Source organism: Cicer arietinum, chromosome 6, assembly GCF_000331145.2.
Source record: "Cicer arietinum cultivar CDC Frontier isolate Library 1 chromosome 6, Cicar.CDCFrontier_v2.0, whole genome shotgun sequence".
Classification (NCBI taxonomy): domain Eukaryota; kingdom Viridiplantae; phylum Streptophyta; class Magnoliopsida; order Fabales; family Fabaceae; genus Cicer; species Cicer arietinum.
Window position 1 is genome coordinate 1,309,563 of NC_021165.2, and position 24,419 is coordinate 1,333,981.

The 24,419-nt window shown below is 28.5% G+C and overlaps 2 protein-coding genes, 1 non-coding gene and 1 pseudogene across 3 annotated transcripts; 2 read left to right on the plus strand and 2 right to left on the minus strand.

Annotated features, from left to right (window-relative positions):
• Window positions 1-6,122: 6,122 nt before the first annotated feature.
• Window positions 6,123-9,645, plus strand: LOC101504080 (uncharacterized). Its single transcript, XM_004503154.4, has 6 exons — window positions 6,123-6,528; window positions 8,267-8,330; window positions 8,466-8,632; window positions 8,751-8,829; window positions 9,051-9,110; window positions 9,278-9,645. Exons 1-5 carry the CDS (start codon window positions 6,379-6,381, stop codon window positions 9,065-9,067), a joined length of 477 nt encoding a protein of 158 aa, XP_004503211.1. The 5' UTR covers window positions 6,123-6,378; the 3' UTR covers window positions 9,068-9,110; window positions 9,278-9,645.
• A 2,246-nt stretch (window positions 9,646-11,891) lies between these two features.
• On the minus strand, window positions 11,892-12,629 carry LOC101504387 (uncharacterized). Its single transcript, XM_004503155.4, has one exon. The coding sequence runs from the start codon at window positions 12,451-12,453 to the stop codon at window positions 11,941-11,943; it is 513 nt and encodes a 170-aa protein (XP_004503212.1). The 5' UTR covers window positions 12,454-12,629; the 3' UTR covers window positions 11,892-11,940.
• On the plus strand, window positions 12,603-12,674 carry TRNAP-AGG (transfer RNA proline (anticodon AGG)). Its single transcript has one exon. It is a non-coding gene; the product is annotated as a tRNA-Pro (tRNA).
• A 108-nt stretch (window positions 12,675-12,782) lies between these two features.
• On the minus strand, window positions 12,783-16,222 carry LOC101504709 (rop guanine nucleotide exchange factor 7-like; annotated as a pseudogene).
• Window positions 16,223-24,419: the final 8,197 nt, after the last annotated feature.

Sequence of the window (24,419 nt, forward strand, 5' to 3'; positions counted from 1 at the left end):
AAAAAAAAACTACAGACTTTTAGATTTGATAATTAATCCTATGTAAAAAAATATGCGAGTTAATCAGAATTATATACCAAGAAACAAACCCAGAGACATACTAGATTTCATGAGTTTGTCATCTTCATGAACCTTAATGTAATTTATATTTTTTTTCTTTAAATTTATGGGTTTAAATTAAGTAAAAAAATACTTATTTAAATTAATGAATGTTGTTGGTGTATTATATTGCCTTCTATTTGGGCCTTATTGTAAATGTTTTATGTTTGTTTGTTGGGTTTAAAGGTTTATTGAGATTAATCAACATTGTTAGTTGTTAGTGTACTGTTGCCATCGTTTAGGTAGTGATGGGTTGTAATAATTTAAACTAATTAATCTGAGTCTTGTTTTTAATGAATTTCTTTTGTTTTATGTTTTATTAAATGTAAAAAGTGGGAAATTAGAATATTAGGGCCATTTGCATAATAGTTATAAAAAATTAGAATGTAAAATAAATAAGTTTAGGGTCAAACGTATGTATATATGGTACACAGCTTTGTATACTAAACGTGACTTTAGTTTTTTATTTTTATTTATAAAAAAATGGTAAAATGAGTGATTTGAATAAAATGTAAAAGTAGCGGTAAAATTATAAAGGATTAAATTTTGTAAAAGTAGATGTAGCAATTGTAACATTTATTTTACCATTTTGAGAATGAAAACAGATAAATTCAATGAGTTGTGTGACTCAATTGAACCCACTTAAACAATCTTAAAGTGGAGTTTATCTCCAATTTCTTATGATATCTGATCATACCTTTTTCTCAAGAATCTTCAAACCATGTTAAATACAAGTAATATTGTAATGCATTTTATGATTCCCCTTCCACTTAAGCCAATATTTAATAGATAAATAAATAAATCTATAACTGCATCCAACCTTGTATAGAATATTTTTAAGGATTTGCTTGAGCTTAACTAAACTATGAGTTTTTTAAAAAAGTAATTAAAAGCAGGACAATAATGCACTTTATAAAGAACGCATATGCACAATCACTTTTAAATTTTATAAAATATTATCAAGTTGTATGTATTTTATAGAAAGTAAACTGATAGTTTGTTTGTAACTATTAACCTAATTCATAAGCTACTCTTTAATAAAAAATTCTAAATGATGCATATAAGGAGTAAATGGTTATTTTCGTCTCAAAATGGTCATTTTCATCTCTAAAAGTAACTAGATGTCATTGTGGTCCCTTAATTAAAGGAAAATATTTTAAACACTTTAATTTTGAATTTCGTTAATGAAATTAATCCCTAACTTTAACTCTGAGTTAACTCATTAGTTTTTGCTTATGTGTCCTAGCTCAAGCCACATAAGATGAACACATAGCATATTCTTATTGATTCTAAGTGTCACTCAGAAAATGACCAAAATTAAATAAAGAAGTTGAAAGGGTAGTTAGATAGTTACTTGTAAAATCTTCTATATAGTCCCATTTCACTTTAGAACAAACGCATTTTCACTCCCTCTGTAGTCTATATTGAATAAAAATCTTATGGATCATATCATAGTTCACGAATGTTGAATGAAAACACAACTATATAAATATCCTTCAAATGAATAGTTTACATTCACTAATTCTAGGATAAAAAAATTACACAACAACAATCACCACTTCAATTACTTGCACTATCATATACACAATTGAATCACAAAAGATGCAAAAATAAAATATTCAATAACTTTATTAAATTGTTCATATTTGCATTCACCTCTTTCTTAAATTGTTCATCACTTGCATAATTTTTTTCATCATCTTTTTCAAATTCTTTTGTTCCTCTTCTTCGTAATGCCCTATAAGTAAAATAGTCTTTCCATTCATCCATTCACATGAAAAAGTTACAATTTTCAATACCATCCTTGACAAAATTTGTTTCATATCGACATTTAAGGATATACATAAATAGGAGATTAAAATTACTCTTAGATATCATATCTCATGACATGGGTAACTATATAATGATCTCGATGGATTTTTTGTTGTTTTTGCTATGAACATTGATGTCTTCTACCCACACAACCATTCAGGGACCTATTTTTTCAATCTCATATTGTGGAGAACAACTATCGTCGGAATCAACATTCGCGAACCATTTAGGGACTTGTTTTTTCAATCTCATATCGTGGAGAAGAACTATGGTCAGAATCAACATTTGTGAATTCGTCTTGCTTGCAAAAATGAAGCACCGCCTCTTATCATGTACATACATTAAGTTTTTTATAACACATTGTATTTTGAAACACAAATTTTAAATTTTCATAAATATAATTGTATTCTAAAAAACTTGATAAAAAATTTTTATATACAAAGTTTGAATTTTCTAAAACATAATTTTGTACCGAAAAACTAAATGTTTTAATACACAAAGTTCGAATATTTTGAAACACAACTGTGTTTTGAAAAAAAAAATTCATAAATTTTTTTCAGAATATAAATATTTTTTCGAAAAATTTAAAAAAAGATTTAGCACACAAAATTTGGATTTCTTAAAACATAATTGAGTCCGGAAAGCTTTTGTAAGTTTTTTTAAATTTAAGTTGAATGTAATATAATAAAAAAAAAATATTCTTTTTAGAGAAAAATGACAAAATAGGTTGCTTGTATAAAATATAAAAATATTATCTAATATTTTCTTTAATTTATTTGTTTTTACTATAGATCGTTTAAGTTGTTTGTTTTTATCTTATATGAATTTTTTATGTTTCAAATAACTTGCACCGTTGACTTTTTTAAGTTTTCGTTAAGAAAAAAATAGTGTGAATTATGAGGTTGCTGATGAGTATCATCTTCTACCTAAAAGCAAACACAAAATTCTATAAAGTGACTAAAAAAATATATCTTGTACCTTCTTCATTAAATGACAAAAGATACAATTTTGCCTAAATTAATGAGTTATATTAATTTTTAAGTGTGAAATTTCGACATTTTATATGGTATTCTTTCAATATTTTTTTATTCAACCAATTGTACTATATATTTGATATTTTTTAGATTTAATTATAATTTTGACTCTCCTATTTTAGTTGAATGATGAAAATAGTTCATTTATTTTATTTATTTTCAGTTTTGTCCTCCAAAAAGAATATTGATCTAAAATTTGATGAAATGTAATTCATTTTAATTATGTTTAAAAAAAATGACGTGGAAGATTTCATGTGTATTAATTATATTTTATTATTATTTTAAATTTGTAAAAACATATTTTTTATTTTTAAAAATACATTTCCTATTTTATTACATCATTTAATTATAGCACTTCAATTTTAGCACTTCAATTTTATTTTTATGTTTTTGTAATTAAATGATGTAATAAAATAGGAAATGTGTTTTTAAAAAATAGAAAATGTGTTTTACAAATTTGAATTTATAATAAAATGTAATTAATAATCCATATAGAAACTTCTACATCGTGTTTTTTTTTTTCACATCATTAAAAAATTAACATTTCATTAAAATTTAACCCAAGATTTTGTTTGAAGGCCAATACTGAAGATAAATAAAATAAGGAGATTATTTTCATAATTCAACTAAAATAAGGGGACCAAAATTACAATTACACTTATATGAAATCAAATAATAGTAATCTCATATATTTTTATCTTTTTTATTGCCATTCAACTATAATTTTAGTACTCGGATTTCTAAATTGAAATTTTAATCCCCTAATTTAATAAGTGTTGGGATTTTTCTCCACCGCTAAATTTTAGGCTTAATTTTACTAAGTCCGGTCAAATATGGAATCAAATAATAGTAGTCTCATAGCACTTCTTCTGGGTTCACAAAGTTGATTTCAAGATGGCGGATCACATATGCTATCTACAACAACCTTATTATAACTTTGTATGGTATAAGCTAAATTAGTTTTATTTAATTAAATTATTAATTTATTAATTTATTAAATTATTATTTTATTAAAAATTCTTTAATTAAATTTTTTATTTATCAGTTCTATCGTATCATCTTATAGACTACATTTTAATTGACAATAAATTAAAATATAAAAATAATATAAAAAGTTAGATTAATATTAAATATTACAAACAATAAGTAACATTTAACTATTTATCATTTTTATCCAACTAACAAGAAAATCAATAATACGATTTTAACCTTATATGTTCACTATTTATTGTCTTGTAATTGTCCTTTCATCCAAATGTCTTAATTAAATAAAAGGCATAAAAAGTGTTATTCTCGTTAGATTCAATAGTTTGTTTCTTTCTTGAGTATACGTGAAATCACTAATCTACTTAATATCTTATATTGGTCTATTTTAGCATGATCACACACATTTCATATATTACTCTTTCGAAAGACGGCAAGACACAACTCCTATTATGCAGGAGATATAAATCTTATCTACATCACTCACATCCCTCTACATAATTTATTGTAGACTCAATAATTATCGTTATAATTGTCCTGTCATATGAGAATCGTTATTGACACTCGTATAACTATTATGTAAAGTTATCATAGCGGATCAATCTAACACAAATATTACTCATAATATTTATATTTATGTGAGCACTTGATATCTCATATTCATGACCCGTGAGACATGACAATCAGTCTACTCACGTAATAGTCTCTATGCATTATTGTTGTCTAATTTAAAAGTAAAACTTGACTAACGATAGTTTAAGAATAATGTCATTATGATAAATGGGATATCACAATTATGTCACACTTAATGTTCCATTAAACAAACTAATTATTATAAGAACTTTATTATGATTTAAATAAATTCACATAATAAATTAAGATGACTCATATTACTATTATTATATAAATAATAGTAAGTGTTATGATACAAATAATAAATAAGAAAAAATCGATGGTCTATTGAGCTAACACTAACAATTTTTACATAAACAAAATATAATCGAATGTGTATTTTATTAGTCATTTTTATCTTCGAATGTATCTATCATTAATTACTTTAATCCTCTAATGTATCTTCTATTAATCAATTTTATCCATAAAATTACTAATAACAGACGAATTTGATGATGTGTATAATTTAAATAAATTCAAGATATAATAACCACACCTAACAAAGTATTGATAATTAGTAGTCTTTAATATTTTTCTCAATCTCTTTGTAAAGTTTTTTTCTTGCAACTATCAATATTAATTATTAGTAGTATTGATAATAATGTTAGTATCTTGTTGACGGTAGAGATTGAACACGCCACTTCTTTATCACTTTAATTTTTTAACTCTTCCATTTCATAAATCAAGGCAACATTATATTCCCTAACTTTTTAGTGAGACAATATACAAAGAATAAAAATCATTTATTTATTCACACATTATTAAAGGTGGTTATATTTTGTTACAACTTTTCAAATTTAATAAGTTTTAAGTACATATAAAATTGCACAGTTTCGTTTTTAGTATTTGTACAAAATTACATGTTTTAGTTATTATAAAATTATTCTACAAACAGTTTAATCCCTACATGAACAAATAATGTTTAATTGTCATCAAAATTTTTTAAAAAATTGAATAATTTTTTGCAAGTTTATAATATTATAAAAAATCTATTCATAAAAAATTAATTTTTTTTAACATGTGATGAATTAATAGAACTTTTTAAACACCATAAACTTAAGATAAAAGTAGTGAAAATATGGATCTAAAAATCGAATTTTGAGATCATTTTTATGGAGAGGAGTAATATTAATCATCTCTAACGATATTTTCAATATTTACTACAAGAGATTGCTGGTTCTATAACTACAAGAGATTTTGACATTAATCTCAACCAAAAATCATAAAATATTAGGTATGAATTATTACTCTTATATACAACATTTATAACATTACTCTCCACTATGATGGATGCTTTAAAAAATTATTGAAATAACATAAAGATAATTAAAATTATATAAAAAATTAGTCAAAGATTGAAGACCATGAGACGTGGAAGGAGTATTCTGATTTGGTCATAATGTCCACGTGGGCCCCATTAGGAGAAGCATGTGTCAAAGAGAAGAAAGGGATGGAAATGGAGTGAGAGCACATGGGATGGAGCATCCTATATGGTTTTTGGGTTTATAAATACCCCTTCATACGTTACAATACATTACATGTTCCAACACACACATAACCTTCTCTTCTATCCATCACGTGCTCTCCTCTCTCTGCCTTAAATTGTTATCTCTTTAATTTCTTGTCTTCTTAGCTGCAAACCTTATCCATATTAATCTTTTAGTCGTTATTATGGGATTCTCACCAAACTAGCTTTATAGTAGTTTTGTTCGTTGGTTGACAAAGAAAGCTATCAAAAAACTTTACAAACTTAATTAATTAGTGAATTATTTACTTTATGGAGAACAACAAAAAGAAAGTTGGAGGAGGAGCTGGTTCTTCCTCGTCTCCTACCAATTTTGATCATCTTTTTGGTCCTAAGGATCCTTCCACCATTTCATCTTCTTCCAACAGCATCTTTGGCTCCATTTTTCCACCTCCTTCCACTGTATGCATGATCTCCTTTATCCCCTTATATTTTTTTTTAATGTGTATATATGCATGGAAACATTTTTCTCAATCTTATAATTATATCTGTAGCCTAACTGACACTGCATTTTTTTTAGTTTTTTAGATTGTATGTATGTTAAGTTTTACTGTGAAATTGATAAAATTATTGTGAAAATAAAAATTTCTAACTTTTGTAAAATCACACTGATTCACAGTAATTTTATTTGAGTGTGTTATGTTTCTCCCATTGCATAATATAAATAAAAATTAGTTAAAGAAATTAGATGTATAGATCAAAGAAATTTGAATTATATATATTTATTTTATTTGACTTGTTTTTATTTATATTATGAGACAGCTGGAGTAATAATTTTTCAAAATAATATATAATTTTTTTAGCAAACCCAAAATAATAAATTTAGAAAAATATATATTCATTTATTTTTAATTAACTCATTTAATGTTAACCATATCATACTTTCGCAAATGAATTAAAATTTGGGATAAAAATAAAAACTTTGGAAATCAAATATTAAGGGGGACTAGTGGAGGGTGTAACAAATTAAAAGAAACTTAACAGTTATAGGTCCAAAAGTTAGTTTCAGTTAGGGCCTATGGTCAAACTCTTCAAGTTATGGTCAAAATTGTAGTAATGGCCGGTCTACAACCGTTTCATTTATAGTTACAAGTGTTTTTCCTTTTATTAATTCAATTTTTATATTTTAATACTTTTAATTTTTGTATATTAATTTATTGGAAATACATCATTTATTTTAGGTAGAGAAAAGTAGAGTGACTTTAATATTTTTTTTGTGTGTACAAAAGAGAGAGTGATGATTAAAATAAGAAGAAAAAGATAGAGAGAAATGTAAATTAAGAGAGACAAAAAAAAAAAAAAAAGTCTTTTTACTTTTTTCCCTTAAAGATAGAGAATCTTTATCCTTAATTCAACACATCATTTTTTATTTATCTTTTTTTTTTATCACATCATCAAATGATGTCTATCACATCATCAAATAATGTCTATCACATCATCATTTTTATTTAAATATCTCTCTCAATATGTCAAATAAATTCAGATTCAAAGAAATTAGGTTAATCCGATTGCAATATAATCAAATATATCGGAACCATATCAAACAATCTATATTTTATTTTTGAATTTTAAATTTAAAAATAACTAAAACATGAATTTAAAATATGAACCGTTTGATCGATCTTAATCGAATAATAGATCTTAATAAAAATGAATGCATTCAATTATAGTGAATCCAAATTCAAGTTATAGAATTTTGGGTATAAAGCAACCGTTTTCTTAATTAATTATCAATATACTCCCTCCCTTCCAAAATATAAGAAAAAGTATATTAAAAAATTAATATAGTTGATCTAAATTTTAAACTAAATAAATTCAAAAGTTTGAACAATTTTTTTTTTTTTTTTGAGACGGGTAGAATACTTTTTGTAAAATAGAGTACGATACATATGCAACACAAATGATAAATTATGACATTTTGTATGTTAAGTTAGAGTTAGAATACAATACTATTTTTTTATACATATAATGTGTGTGATTTTAGGCAATAGTTCTTTTAAAAGAAAATAGAGTTCCCAATGGTATTTGAGCAGGCGAAAGCCTTGGCGAGTAAAATTGAAATCCTTTTGGTCTCTAATGTGTGTGGTGTCTCTCTCTCTTTCTCTCTCTGGGGCATATATAATAGTGTTACTGTTTTTAGGGTGGAAGGAGAGATTCAACAAGGCACGACATGGGATGCAAAAACTATGGAGGAGGAGCACCAGGTTCGTTATACTCTCACAACCTACTTTGACTCTCTTCAGATAACTCCATCCTCAAATATTGTCTATATACAGGGAACATGTAGCTTTTTAATGTGTGGGTTTATTTAGTAAAGTTTCTATTTAAAATTGTTTCAGGAAATTACTCAAAGAAAGGTGAAGGCATGTCTAACAAGAATATTACAGATGATACCAATTATCATAATGAGACTGTGGGACCCAATTACTACAGCTCATCAATATATTATGGTGCTCAAGAAAATTATTCTCCAACAACCTGCAAGACCACTCATTCCCCACATATTGTTAGTTCCTATTCTATTCCCCATCCTCCCGTTTCTTATATGCTTTTTAATTTTCCTTTTAAATTGCACTTTTCAAAATATTATAAATTAACTTTTTTTCTTGCTAATTATTTTGCAGATCAAGAATGATAAGGATGATGATGATGATTCCAATGGTAGCGATTCAGGCAGTGCTTCAAGAGGGAACTGGTGGAAAGGTCAGAAACTTCTTGGATGTCCATTAGCAAAATAAATAACAATTAAAACAACTCAAAATATTAAGAATTTTATTTCTATATACCGTAAAGATTTGGTCATGATTTGGTGACGGTTGGTCATTATTTGTCTACTGTGTAAAATTTCGGTCCACGGAAATTAAACTCAAATATTAATCACATTTTAAAAAACCTTTGTAATTTATTATTTTCTGTTTGTGCAGGTTCCCTTTATTATTAACATGATTACTCTGCCACAACTCGCCATCCTGACTGTACACTAGGTATTTAAAATTAAAATTAAACTATTTTAATGAGATTCAGTATTTAAATTACTAGCTAGGAAATTCATATACCTAAAATTACAATGCTTCAAGTCCTGCTATGGCACTACATATAATTGATTCACCATTTAACACAGATTTCTAACATTTGAATTAATAATTGACAGTGTTGCAGGATGACATATAAATATATATGCAGTACTAGCAATACTCTACCACTCTAGTTAGTTAAATAAGAAATGATCCATGCAACGCTCTCTTCTGCAACATGTGTGTTGGGTCCTTTTTGTTACATCTCGCACATAAAAGTTAATACTACACAAAAGACAACCTGAAGCAGTGGCTATAGCTTGAAGTCTCTGTCGAATGTGTTGTATTTTATACATAAAAAGGTTTCATGACGATATATAACTGTCCTTAATTTAGATTGTAGTGCTGTTTTATAATCATGTGACCCTGTTATATATACTTTGTGCTGTCTGGTTCTATATATATTCACTGTATACATACGTGGTTATATTGCTTATAACTGTGATTTATGTATCCACAATATTCCTAGTAGTGCATGCAATATTAATTAATTTGAAGAAAAAATTAAGAATTAAATTATTTAATCATATCATAAAAATAAAAAATGAGAGTAAAATTAATTGACATTTTTCTGTATTTCTAAAATTGCTTTTAAATTCAAACGTATAAATAATCAACTATTGTTGATTATGAATTGAGTCTATGAAGAGAACTCAACCTAAACAATTGATCTATTACATGGAAGAAACTCATGACTGAAGTACTATATTGAACTTTTTTATCAATTTAAAATTGCAACTCATAAAATTTCCCTATCGACATAAACCCAATGATAGAGTTTTTTCATTTGGCAACTTTGCTCATCTATCAATATTCAGTGATATATCTTAACTCAATTTATAGGTTGCACATTCTTTACACATTATGTAGCCAAACTCTCAACAGCATTAATTGTTATGACTTAAGGTCGTGAAGATGGCCAAACCTAAAAGACTAATACATTATGTGAAAGATTATTACAACTTCACTATTATATTGAGCTCTCTTATCTACTCAAGATTAGACTCATAATATCAAATGTAATAACATCTAAAGGCGATTTTGAGTTAGCATCTAGTCTGAAGGTGGAGTTTTATAAAAACAATTATCCTTTGGGGATAGACTCACTTTGCTAAATTTGGTATTAACAAGTATATACAGTTGTACTTTTGCTGTGCCTACAAGGTGTCTAAGAAAGTTATAATAATCAAAATCTAGAGGTCTTTCTTTCCTTTTGGGTGGCAAGGAAGGTAGCAGGAAAATATGTTGGGTGAGTCGGGACAAGTTTTGCTTGGATCCAAATTGGAAAGACTATAGTTAGGCGATTTGGATGTGTTGTTATCATCAGCGAGGTTTGACTAGAGGCATTGTCTTTGGTGGTTTGAATTTACATTAATAAAAATGAGTGGGTGGAAGGAAGAGATGGATGAGTAGTAATTGTTATACTTTATTTAATCTATCAGTTGAATATCTATAGTGAGTTGTCTGGGTTCTATATAGGATCAAGAATGGCTTTCCACTCATAGAAGTGTAGCTACTTAGAGAAAACATTTGTATATACATATTTGATATATGCAAACCACTTGATGAAAACCTGAAACTATTGCCATCTTAAAGATGTTATGTGAGCTCCTTAGAGCAAACATTTATGTAGATATCTTATTTGACATATGACTGAGACTTGCCCAAGTGTTGTGCGAGCTACCCTTCTACTTTCATAGTGGCAGCTGCAGCAAGCTTGGTGTTTATCACTCTCAAGAAGCATCTTACTGATGTAGGTATGTTCCTGCAATTGTGCATCTGTTTGACAAGGCTTTCATTAAGGTCAAGACTATGTATCTCCTATATAGGCCAAAGCTTACAGTGCATGAAGTCGAAGTCAGCTCTTCGATCACTACAAGTTGTGCATCTGGTTCTCCTTTGTCGTATATAAGCTAATTTGTTTTGTCACAGTTGCCCTCATTTAGAAGCATTGGGATGCGAGAAATTGGCTGCCAAAGCCATTCCAAACATTTGCTATGTGATTCTTACTCATCGGATATAGTTGAAGTCAATTTCTAGCCTTATACATAGTTCTTTTCCTCCACCCCTATCATTGCTCATGATAAAATGAAAATAAGTCCATCCGGCTCCTATAAACTGCTTACATAATAAAGTATGTAATACTATTAACAAATCAAAGATAGATATTGTAGGTATATCATATCAAATCATAAGTTTGTTAAAATAATTACTCTTATTTTCTCACTTAATTTAAGAATCCAAATTCTTCCTTTACACAAAATTAGTTCGCTATAGCAATACTTGTATTGACAGATGACAATCTCATCATCAAAATACCACTTCCACATTTCAGAGCATATCACTATTTTATCAAACGCCATCCACAATCAACAATCACATCACATATATCTGAATTTGAAAATAAATACTCCCATTAAATGAATGAACAAAATATTGGTAGTGGTCCAGTCCATTCCAATTCAATTTTCCCAAGTTGCGATCACCTACAAACAAATCATAGCATCTTTCTTTTTTCCCTCATTTGTAACCCAAAACTTCCAATTAAAGTCATATTGAGTATCCAATATGTGTTAGGGATTGACATCGAAAGTATGATTACATTTAATCTCAAATTATTACCTTATTTTACTAATATGATGATAAACCTTGCAACTATCAAAAAGAGGATTAAAAAACAGAGCACTGTGGTTGAAGTGAAACAATAATTTGATTCCAAAATCAATATCAACAAAAAAAACTAGCGAGTAAAAGCGTACAAAACAACAGTAACGTAAATGAGAAGCGAAATAGGAACAAATATAAAAAGTGGAACAACAGCAGCAAGAGTATGAGCACTACCACACGCAAGTGTTCCAAGCTTAATCTGAACAACATTAACAAGAGCAAGCATAAGAAAACCACAACCGGAAACAGATCCGATACCAGAAACGAGCATACCAACGCGGAGAGTAGAGCGGTTAATGTGAGCAACAGCGGTGGAAGTGCGGGAAAGGCGGATGGCTTGTTTGAGTGCGAGAGCGATGAGACTGGAGAAGAGGAAGGAGCTGAAAGAGTAGACATGGAAGGTGACGAGATTTTCGGCGATGGCGGCGGTTGGAGTGCAGGCGGGATCGGAGTTGAGGTTGTTGGATGGATCGTTAGGGTTCCATGCTAAGCCGATGAAGACTCCGAGTGTGAAAAGAGAGTTTACGTTTGTGATTGCGTCTAAGGCGGTGATGTGTACGCTCGTGAATGAAGATGAGATTGCCATTTCTGTTTCTCACTCTCACTGCCAACGGGCTTTTCGGAGCTTGTCTTAGCTTTACCAAAATGTTATTAAGTACGTTTTGAATTAGCTTTAAAAACGTGATTAGTCATATTATCATTATAGTTTACCGTATGATATTAATTATCACATGAGGGCATTTGGTCTAGTGGTATGATTCTCGCTTAGGGTGCGAGAGGTCCCGAGTTCAATTCTCGGAATGCCCCTTTTATTTATATTATAATTTTCACTTTTTCAACTATTGTATTTGTATTCATGTCTAAATTTGAAATATCATTTGAATGTGATTTCAAGCATATTTAAATTCAAAAATATGAATACCAGACCAACAACTGCTTCAGATTTCAGTAATTAGTAATAACTATGTATTTGATTTCTCAACTACTGAATAAATATTCGTGAATGGTACAAAGGAAAAGGAAATAAAAGTTAGTAAATGACTACAACACTTTGTGCACAACAGAATTTAGTTTCCGCACTCAATGGATTTTGTCTTGTTTTCCACCACACGTGTTTCCTTCGGACGTTGTTCTGTGTGTTCCGTTTTCTTGCTATTCAGGTTTTGAACAATTAACCTCGGTTGGATAGCTACATGTCTTTGTTTTAGTCTCTACGCCAAGATAATTTGACAATACTCTTCTCACCCTTAAACCACTACGATGAGCTTTGTTGTTGTTGTGGAGGAAAGGGGTTATCTCCCCTCTTGCAGGACTAATCAATGGCGCAGGTGAAAACTTAGGTGTGCCGAATGCTGCTTTATGTGGAGTGCCTGAGACAGACACTGAAAACGGATGTGAAATCTTCTGAGAAACCGTACTAACTGATGTAGCAACCAATTCAGATTTATCTGAATTTTTAGTCAAGTCATCAACGTATAACAAATCATCGATTCGAGCTACGATGTTAAAAGCAATGCTCTCCAAAACTCTAGAGTAGCTTTCCAGAATTGATTTTCCAACATCCTGAAATGTTAAGAGTTAAATGTGTCAATGATAAAAAAGGCCATGAGATTGATCATGTAACAATAATAAGATGTATAATAATAAGTTGTATGGAACCTTGTTGCATTGGATCTTGCAGGTATCCAAGGTCGTTTGAGTTAAGCCGGGAAACTGATGCTTTAACGAGTTTAGAATGTTTTCAGCTCTATCAGCTAGCAATTCTCTCCTATATCCATCAACCATGAAGTCCTTGACAATCCCCCATGAATACTTTGTAGTTGATCGGTAGGGATTCGGTGAGGATTTGTGATGAGCTCTTCGACGCCATACATAAATTGCAGCTTCAATGCGGTTCGCAATCTCTAGTGCAACATGTTCAGAAGAAAGGTCTAAGAAATCAAGCAGGCACACCGCGGATAAATTATCTGATGTGATGTATCGGTAAATAAAATCCCCTAGGCAAGTTCTTCCATTCTGTAAGTAAGGCCATAGTTATGAAAATTCAAATTAATGTTCAAAACAATGTCACTAATTGACAAAAGAATATGTATAAGGATTATGTGGATCTTGCTTGCAAAGTATGTAAAAAATACTATTTATGTTAGAAATAAAACCTTAGGGAGGGATTCCAAATATGACTCAGGGACTTCCATTTCAGACAAAGCAATGCTATTGATAGACATGGCTGCTTTGAGAATTTGGCCTGCGCTTTCTCGGGAATGATTCAACTGCTTTCTTGAGTTCTCGCTGAGACCTTCGGGGGGAACGCGGGGTACGGGGAGCCACCATTTCTCTTCTTGCCGCTGAACTGCCTTGCGAAAAGAGCCCGAACCATCTGCATCAGCGCCAGCGGCTACAATTCCTTGGTCTACATACCAAAATTCTGTACCCTTGAAACTGTCTAATATTTCCTGTGGCAAAAGAAAATATAATCATTTAACAATGTCTCTGCCAACTGCAACTACTACTAGTGTGTGATGTCTATCACAAAATTCGATACTCACGAGTAGCATGTTATCGAGTTTGCGAAGGGCTGGAAGATTGATACAAATATCTGTCCTAGGGTTGCAAGTCATTACCTGCAAAATGAACCATATTAGAAAAACATCATAAATAATTCAGCAGTATGAAATCAAAGTTTCGCCATTGAACTTAAGACTCAATCGAATTTTACCTCGAGTTTCTTTCCATCAGGAAATGTTTGCCAAGAAGGTATTAATTCAACAATGTGATCGCTAACGCTAACAAGCAATTCGATCTCTCTCCGCCACATTTCTTTCTTTTCGCAAGGTAGTGGTTCTAGTCTCCATAGTTGCCCAAATGCTGTGGCTACATGTTGCATAAAATTCAAATTGAATTGAATAAATTACACAGCAACTTAGATTTACACCAAAAGAAAAATTAGAATTTTGTATTTTGTAGCATATGCCAACTCAAACAAACAAAACAGTTTCTCAAATCTCAATTATAATATATAGGTCTATCTCAGTAAGCATACCACAGAGATTAGTAATGGCATTGGAAATTGCCAAAGCAGTGCAAACCCCTTTTCCTGAACCTGACATATCTTCACCAAGCAACAATTTTGCAAACCTTTCCTTCATCATAATATCAACATCTGTTTCAATTAAAAGATAAATAAATCCAATTATTAGCAGTTACTAAACAACAAACAAATGGATTTTATTAATTAATGACTTAAAATCAAATTATTGACTCCAACCAATTTAACAGACAGATAAAACAAATCAAATTACATTATAAGATTGTCATAAAATACTGTATTTCCCCCTAAAAAACAAATACACATGGATAACATAAAACTGTTGGGGAGTCTGCGAATTAGGTTTATGTCTGGGGGAGCGCAACATCCGGAAGCATTCTTAAGAAACTTAGACACCACATCTCAACCCAAAATCTTAAAGCATTAGGTTTATGGGTCATTCTCCTTATATATCTAATATAGCCTCCATTCCTAGTCAATATGGGACTAAACACTCATAATTGAATTCCAACAAAAACAAATTAACCAATGGGAGTTGAATCTAGCAGAATGGACTAGATTCTCAATAAAATAAAATTACCTAGAGGAAATCTATCAAAAACCAAAACAAAACAAAAAAACATAAAACAAATTAAAAAAATAAATAAATAAAAAACTAACCTGAGATTTTGAAATCAATATTGGTGAACTTTGTGAGTTCCAAGTTGGATTTGTGTTTGTTATCTTTATCTTTATCATCAGAAGTCAATTGCTTGGAATTGGAGAGTGTAGCTTTTAGAATAGGCCAACCTAAAGGAGCAAGAGAAGAAGACTCTTCTGATTTTGTTTCTTCAGAAGCAGAAAACGAGGTGCTAGATCCACTGAAACTTGTTTGTCTAGACTCAAAACTTGAATCAGTGAGAGAAGAACGAGACCCATCATTTATCTTTTTAGAATCTTCAACCTTTTTAGATAAAGAATCCATCTTTGAGAAAGAAAGAAAAAACAGCTAAAAAAACGATTTTGAATCCAAAAAGCAAAATGGGGTGGACACAACTCAACGGGAAAATAACATAGCTTTAGACAAGTTTGGAAAAAGACAAAGGAGAAAATAATGTGTTGTTGGTTTAACCGTTTAAGGATGTTTGAAAAAGGGGACCGCTAAGGTTTCATGGAAAAAACGGTATGATGATGAAGACAAGTGCACACTCAATACACTCACTCACACACATTCTCTCTCAGATAAATTTGATTTCAATTTTCAATTTTCAATTTTCAAGTTTTGAAATTGAAAGAAAAGTAACACATGCCATGCTAACGTCTCTCTCTGGCTTTCGTTCTCAGATTAACCTGTACTGTACGTTCAAAATATCAATTAAAAAATTACAAATATTTTTAAAATTGGTACCTGCTGAATGAAAGAGGTTGAAATATTATATTCATTTATTTAAATTTATAAAAATTATATCAATTATAAATATTATAGTTTAAAGTAGCTAATATCAAAAAAAACAAATCCATAAATAAATTTACAATACTCGTATTATACTATAAAGCAATAAAAATATCTACAATTATAATAAAGATTATAAAATTAATAAAATTGAAGTGTTCAACATATTCAAAGATATTTTAATTATGTAGATATTAAAATTTATTTTGAATATATAAAATTTATTTTGATATTTTGGTTGTTTTAAATAAAATTTATTTTGTATTTAAAACTTATTTTAACGTGAGGTTAGAATGTATAATTTTTATCACTAGTCTTGTTTTTTAATCTAAAATTTTCTAAAGATAAATTACTCACTAAACTTGTTTTTTAATCTAAATTTCTCTAAAGATAAATTACTCTATCTTATTTAAACTCTTGTTAAATAAGAACCAAAGACACATTTCACCAACTTTAAATGAATTCATTTGTTACAACTTTGGTAAGTGTACCTTACTAAGATAAATTACTCTATCTTATTTAAACTCTTGTGAAGATTTGACACCCAGATATAATTTCTTACTAAGGGAAAATTAATAGATGGAATGTCATTATTACATAAGATTTTGCATGCTTGACTTAGGGTTGATGGCCCCAATGAGATCAACCTAATGGTGCTTTTTAGGTGAAAAGGATATGTAAAGAGATATTCATTTGATATGAGATCACTGATTTGATTCCTTGAGAATTAATTTTTTTTTTTTTTGGAAAAAAATTATACTTGTTGATTCACTATATCAAAAAATATTTTAATTAAATTTAGGTGCATCACTCTTTAAGTACTAATTTAATTGACAAATTTCAATATTACTAGAATAAACGTTTGGTAAAACAAAAAAAAAAATTAAGATTTAACTTTTGAGAGTTAATTATGATAAAATTTATCATCTATTTTAAAATTAAAAAAAAAATAGTGCATCAATCATTTCAATAAATATATAACACTTTAGAAGTGTTGTACGAAAAACATAAAAAAAATAAAAATTAAAAAGTTTAAATTACTTTTTTTGATCTCTTAATTTATCTTCTAGTTTCATTTTGGTCTCTTCATTAATTTATGTTTTATTTTGATCACTTAACTATGATTTCGTTAGTCAATATAGTCATTTTGGTCAGCTATAATAAAAATAAAAATAAAAACATTACATCAGGTTTATCTATCAAATTAGTTTCTTGACTAGACTTCATTAATATAATATTCAAAATTATGATTTTCAAACAAACACTTTTTTCCATTTTTCTTCTTCATTTTAAGGTTCTTCGTGTTCTTCTTCTCTTTCTTCTTTATTGCTCTATATATTTAAAGTTGTTAACAAGTCCACAACAATTTATCATATTTATAAATTACTATATGTCATAACATGAACACAAAATAGAATCGATACAAAATTATAAGATGTTCACAAAATAGAACCAAAATTGGGATCAAATTGATCTATGTCATAACATGTTTACAAATTATTAAAAGAGGATTTCCAAATACATACAAAGCATGTTGTGTTGCATAATTGCTAAAGTGGAACCAAGAATATGAAGAGCCTTAAAATGAAGAAGGAGGAGGAGGAAAAAGGAAAAATGTTTGTTTAAAAATCCTAATTTATATGGTGAGTCAAACACTTTAGTCTTAATTCTATTTTGACACGTAGACTTCATTTAAAAATTTCATCTCAAATTTGATGAAAATGACCAGACTAATTAATAGAATCATAGTCAACAGACTAAAACGAAACACAAATTAATAGGAAGTCTAAAACGAATCAAGAAAATAAAATAGAGGACAAAAAAATAATTTTGTCTTAAAAAACATCTCATAGCTTTTTTTTAATTAAATATTATCATATGTAGATATATAGATAATTAGATAATACTTTTGCAACAAAAACAATATCTAAATTATATACTTAATATATAACACTGCCACTAGAAACGTTGTTTGAGATTTTATTATATCTTATTTTTATTTTTATTTTTATTTTTTTGCAATTTGCTTTACTCCACCATTTTTATCTGTCTCTCCATGGTAACTATTTTTGAGTAAACTATTAATGTGGAATTCACACAAGTAATTTATAAATAAAACTTCATCTTATTATGATTGAAAATGAATTTACATAATATTAAAAATATTGATCAAAGAGGATAAGACACTCTTATAAAGAAAAGGAAAATCAATAAGTCTAACTACTTCTAACAAACTCTAAAGTAGATAATTAAATAGGAGACAAACTGAAGATAGAGTAACATAAAATGAAATTAAGTAGGAAATTATAATATGTCCCCCACAAGTTAGACTATGGATGTTCAAGAGGCCAAACATGGATATAAGATTACAAAAATGAGATGTGGTTAAAGGCTTGGTGAAGACATCAACTATATGTGTAGAAGAAGGCATGGGAAACAATTTGATTAAATCTTGATTAATATTCTCTTTAATACGAATCAAAGTCGATCTCAATATGTTTAGTCTGCTCATGAAATATAGGATTATGAGCCAAGAAAATTGCAGATTTGTTATAACAAAATATAGAAGCAGAGGCACATTGTTGAATCTACAGATCCTATAGCAAATAATGCATCCACTTCAGTTCACATGTGAGGCTGGCCAAGGCCCTTTATTCTACAATATGAGTTAGACCGTGAAATTGTTGATTGTTTCTTAGACTTCCATGAGATAAGAGAGTTGCCTAGAAAAATGCAGAATTCTGATAAATTTTGTGATTGATCTTCGATTGGAAGGACATGATGCCCAATCTAAACCTGCAAATCAATAAATGTGTACATTAGAATCAGTAGGAAAAAAATGCCGTTTGAATGAGAAGATTTTAAATATTGCAAATTTTTAAAGGTGACCCGACAATGAGACTGAAGAGGACTTGAAACATGTTAGCTTAGTTGTTGCACACAAAAATAGATGTTTGGTCTAGTTGTAGTGAGATACAACAATCGATCAATGAGTCTCCTAAATAGGGATGAATCGTAATAAAAAAGATAATCTACATAATGTAGTTTGATGGAGCAGTCATACGGAGTGCTAGCAAGTTTTATGGCCAAAGTGACAGTGACTTGTAATAAGTCAAAAGTATACTTTATTGGGTTGAGAAAGATGACATAATCAGATCTAGAAATATCTAATTCAAGAAAATATTAAAAGACATTTCAAATTTTAAAATTTTAATCCATTATCAAGAAACTCTTTAAGACCAACAATTTATTGTTCATCATTATCTGCTAGTACTACATCATCTACATAAATTAACAAGGTAGTGATGTTATAGCCATTATGCTTAACAAACAATGAGGAATCAACATTGGAATTAGTGTAACCAAGGAAAGTAAACATTCGGATAATTTAGATTACCATTGGCGGCTAATCTGCTTCAAACCATAAATTGATTTATTAAATTTACAAATTTTAGGAGTAAGGCCAATTGGAACAGATGTGGCAAGATCAAGTGGGGGGGCATATAAACTTCCTCGTTTAAGTCATTATACAAAAAAGTATTGTTGACATGCAGTTGCAGCAAAAACCAACCCTTAATAGAAACTAGAATCAAAAGAGTTCAAATGGCGGTTAATTTTTCAACTGGGGAGAAAGTATCGAAGTACTCAACAAATTGAATAAATATAAAGAATATTTTTTTATTATTATAATTATTATATTAAATTTTAATTTTTTTTATATATTTAACTTTTAATAATTTATGCATATTAACTTCATTTAGTTTTTGACATATTTAAACGTATTATTATAAAATATAATTTAAGTATAATATATATAAAATTATATTTTTTAAAATATGATGTTAAATATCAAAATAGAACTTAATTTCATTGATATATTAACGTGTTAATTTATTTAAAGATATATTCGATTATTTATTCAAAAATATTATAATGAAATAGGCTTTTAAGTAGACTAATAGGTTATATCAAACTTTTATGAATGTCAAACTCAAACCTAAAAAATAAACATATGACAGGTCACATGACTGACTTATGCCTTTAATTTTTTGATAGGTCAGGTCCAGGTCTAACAAAATTTAACTCGGCTCAGCCTATTATCACCCTTATATACAAGTGTGACAAGTCTTTGATCAAACATAAGTCTATTTATATCATATAATTAATTAGTCTCACTATTAAATTAAGGTTTAATTATAGTTTTAATTATCTATTTTTATCAATTCACGAAATTAATCTCTTTATTTTAAAATATAATAATTTTGATCGCTCATTCTTATTTTTTAACTAAAAAATAGTAATGTGGCATGTTTTAAATAACATAAAATATGATACGATAATATGAAATGATAACACCCAAGAAATTACAATAAAACCTTATAAGAAAATTAACTTTCAACTTCGAAAAAACTTTCATTTTTATAATATAATTAATCTATTTAGATGATTCTATATCATGAAATTATATGTTACGTTATTTAAAATATATTAAATTATCAATTTTTTAGTTCAAAAATTTTAAAAAAATATCAAAACTATCAACTTTTAAATGATTTTTGAAAATAAGAGAACTAATTTTATGAATTAATAAAAATATCATACTGTAATTAAATTTAATTTTATAAATTAATAAAAATAGAAATATCATACTGTAGTTAAATCTAAATTTAATGAGATATATAATGTGACTTAGTATTAATTAATGACAAAAAAACAAACTTGAACGTGATGCTATATTATTTTAGTTCCGCAAATTAGACAAAGCTTTATTAATTAATTGATACTAAAAAGCAAAGCAAAAAAGCAACTGGTGTTAATATATCCGTTTGTAAAAAGTAGAGGCACCGTTAGCTCTTGACTTTTGGTTATGCATGGCCGCAGCTTTTCACAAATCTCAACTTTTGTCTAACTAATCCCTCAAATTTTGGATTTCAAACATGTAGATATGATCCCTCAAAAACATGTGAATATTTTACTCGACCCGAACAATTCCACTTTTCAATTTTTTTTCTTTTTTTTTGTTCATCTTTTATTAGGTCTAAGTTTAATAAAATAGAATCACATTTAAGATATTGGAAAATTATTTGAGTTATTTCTAATTTAAATTTTTATAAATTTAAAATTATTTTTATTAGGATACTTTTTATTTTTTATTATATGACCTAACTCAAAACAACATATTTTTTTATTGGATTAATTTGATTTGAGTTTGTCCAAAAGTTTACATAAACTCGACCTAACTCAATTAAGGGAAAACGCGGGTTAAATTGTTGAAGCGGCCAAATAAAAAAGACTTCACAAGCGACCAATAAATAGATGAAGTAGTAATAACATAATGTAATAAGGTAACAAGTATCAAAAAATTCTGTAGGGGCCAGGGCAATCCTAAGGTAACAAGTAGATCCGCCCCTTAACTCAATCGTATAATTTTGATTAGTTTGGATATATAATGGATTATGTTAAAGTCGTCCAACCCAAATACACCGGGAATACAAACTAGGTGATTATGTAGGGGTGGATATCGAGTCAGATTCGGTTGAAAATGGTGACTTCAAAGAAAATTGTAGGTGATGATTTCATAATCATTTACGATCGTTTGATGTAGTGGTTAGGCGAATGACATATGTGACGGTTGGCATTTTGAGATGGACAAATCTAATAGTTACATATCCGTGTTGATGATGGAGTTCTTTTAATGTTAATGTGAGATTAAAAAAAATATTGATTAACCAAAGAACGTTCAAGTCAAAGAAGGCAAATGCTAGTAAAAAAATAATATTATATTGATATAAAAATGAGAGAGAAAGTAATAGTAATTTAAATCACGTAAGTGGATACGTAAAAAGTCATTCAAGTCAATAAATGCATAAATTTATTTAATAATGAAAACATCAAAGTAGCGTCAAAAAATTATTTTATGAAGATATTAGAAGTAAATCTTCCAAACAAAGTTATAAACTCACGAAAATCAAACAAGTCAAAAGTTGTCTCAAGAATCAAATGCAACAACTCTTTAGAATTTTTGAACCAAAGAATAAGGAAGATGATCATTTATACCTTGGGAAATATGTCTAATGGATATATTATAAATTCAAATATATATATATATATATATATATATATATATATATATAAATAAATAAATAAAGTCAAATAACATCTTTATGAAAGAATCACAAAAGAAATATATCATATATTATATCAATCATTCAAAAGAATGATTTTGCATCTTCAAAATAGTGTTGGAACCAAGTTGATTTTATACTTAGAGTTTTGATGATAACAAAAGTATTTTATAAGAACAATATATTTGACTTCAAATAGTATTAAAGAAAATATGGTCAAAATTTGAAGATTTGATCAAGATTTATCTACAACAAAATATAAACAGAATCAATCTGAAGAATTTACAAATGCAATCTGAACAAAATACGAACACAATCAATTTGAAGAATTTACAATCTCAATCTAAACAGAATCAATCAGAAGAACTTATAAATCCAATCTGAACAAAATAAAATTCAGAATTAAACAAGGACTAAATTGAAGTCCAAATTTTAACGATAAATAGATACTCAAGGTTGAAGAAGAAAATCATCGAAAAGCAGAAAAAGAGTAGTGTTATAGTTTAAAGCGAGAAACATTTGTTCGAATGAAAAATATTCTCTAAGTGTTTTTTCTTATAGTGTGAGAGTTGTTATTATTATCAGCTTTGTTAGAAGCAAACACTTAAAGTTCCAATCTTTTGTATCTAATCCAATAGTGGTTTAGTTCTTTCTTCAATATGGAGTTGTTAGGAGAATATTTGACTTAAAGGGTCAAAGTGGTTAGTTTTTCAAAAGTCTAGGATTGTCAAGCTGTTTGGGAAGACTGGCTTAGAGAATTAGGTGCTTTGTAATTCAAGGTATTTGAATTAGTGGATTCAAATCTTCTGAATGAGGAGACTTGATGTAGCCAAGTTAGTGGTGAATCATGTTAAATCTATGTGTCAAATTATTTATGTTTTCATTGTTTGCTGCCTCTGAATCCAATTGCTTGTACTCCAAGTAAGTCGCCAAAACCAAACTAATTTTTTATTCATTTATAAATTATCAAAATTTATCAACTTTAGCAAACACAATTCAACCTCTCTTTTCATGTTTGCACCTTTAGATAACATCTTCATGAAGAAAGTTTCAAATACATTCTTACATATACTAAAGTATCTCAGTGATACTTGATGGACAATACACAACATGTGTAACACCAAGAGAAATTGTATGAAGTATCATTTCAACAAAATACTTTCCCTCTCATATAGAATACAACATTCTCAATTATTATAAAAGTATGTTCTCATGATGAACAAGTTCATTGTGCTCATAAATATGCATATCAGTTCAACAAAATGACAATATCAACTTTGAAAAAGAAATCATTTTAACATTAAGTCATTTATTAAATTATTTGTTAAAAAAATGATAAAATAGCATTAACCAGAATGCTCTGGTTGTTCTATTAAAGAACAATTGATAAAAATGATCTTTTTGGAATGACACCATGTAGTAAATCAATTGACATTTTGCATGTGGGGTTTCCAACATTACACAAGCAATTAAAAGTTAAGATTTGAAGGTCCACTTGCAAAAATAAACATTCAGAATATTTTGTAGATTGATCTATAGAATGATATCCATATTGATATCTTGATTGATGAGTCGTGAACAAAGACTAAAGGACACAAGGACACTGTACTAGCACTGTTTTGGAGAAAGCTAGGCATGCATCTTACCACACAGTGGCAAATGACAATTGACAACTCACTCTCACATTTATTCACGTTCTCCGTCAGACTCAAAAACAAGAACATTATGGATTTGTCATGAAGGTTAAGGACAATAATATAAACATGTGTTATATTATTTTAAAACCGATTTAACACTTAGTTGTTGTGTCTAACTGTTATATTTAGTTTAAATTGAATATTCAAATATTCTCATCGTCTATAAATTAAAGATTAATTAAAAGATGAATGCAAGAACTCAATTTGTAATCTACCAACACTTGTTCAAGTACGAACAAGTCAAAAACTCTT

Coding starts and splice junctions, on each gene's coding strand:
- LOC101504080 (XM_004503154.4), top strand. CDS start 6,379: ATGGAGAACAACAAAAAGAAAGTTGGAGGAGGAGCTGGTTCTTCCTCG. Junction 8,331..8,465: donor CTATGGAGGAGGAGCACCAG/GTTCGTTATACT, acceptor AAATTGTTTCAG/GAAATTACTCAAAGAAAGGT. Junction 8,633..8,750: donor CCACTCATTCCCCACATATT/GTTAGTTCCTAT, acceptor ATTATTTTGCAG/ATCAAGAATGATAAGGATGA.
- LOC101504387 (XM_004503155.4), bottom strand. CDS start 12,453: ATGGCAATCTCATCTTCATTCACGAGCGTACACATCACCGCCTTAGAC.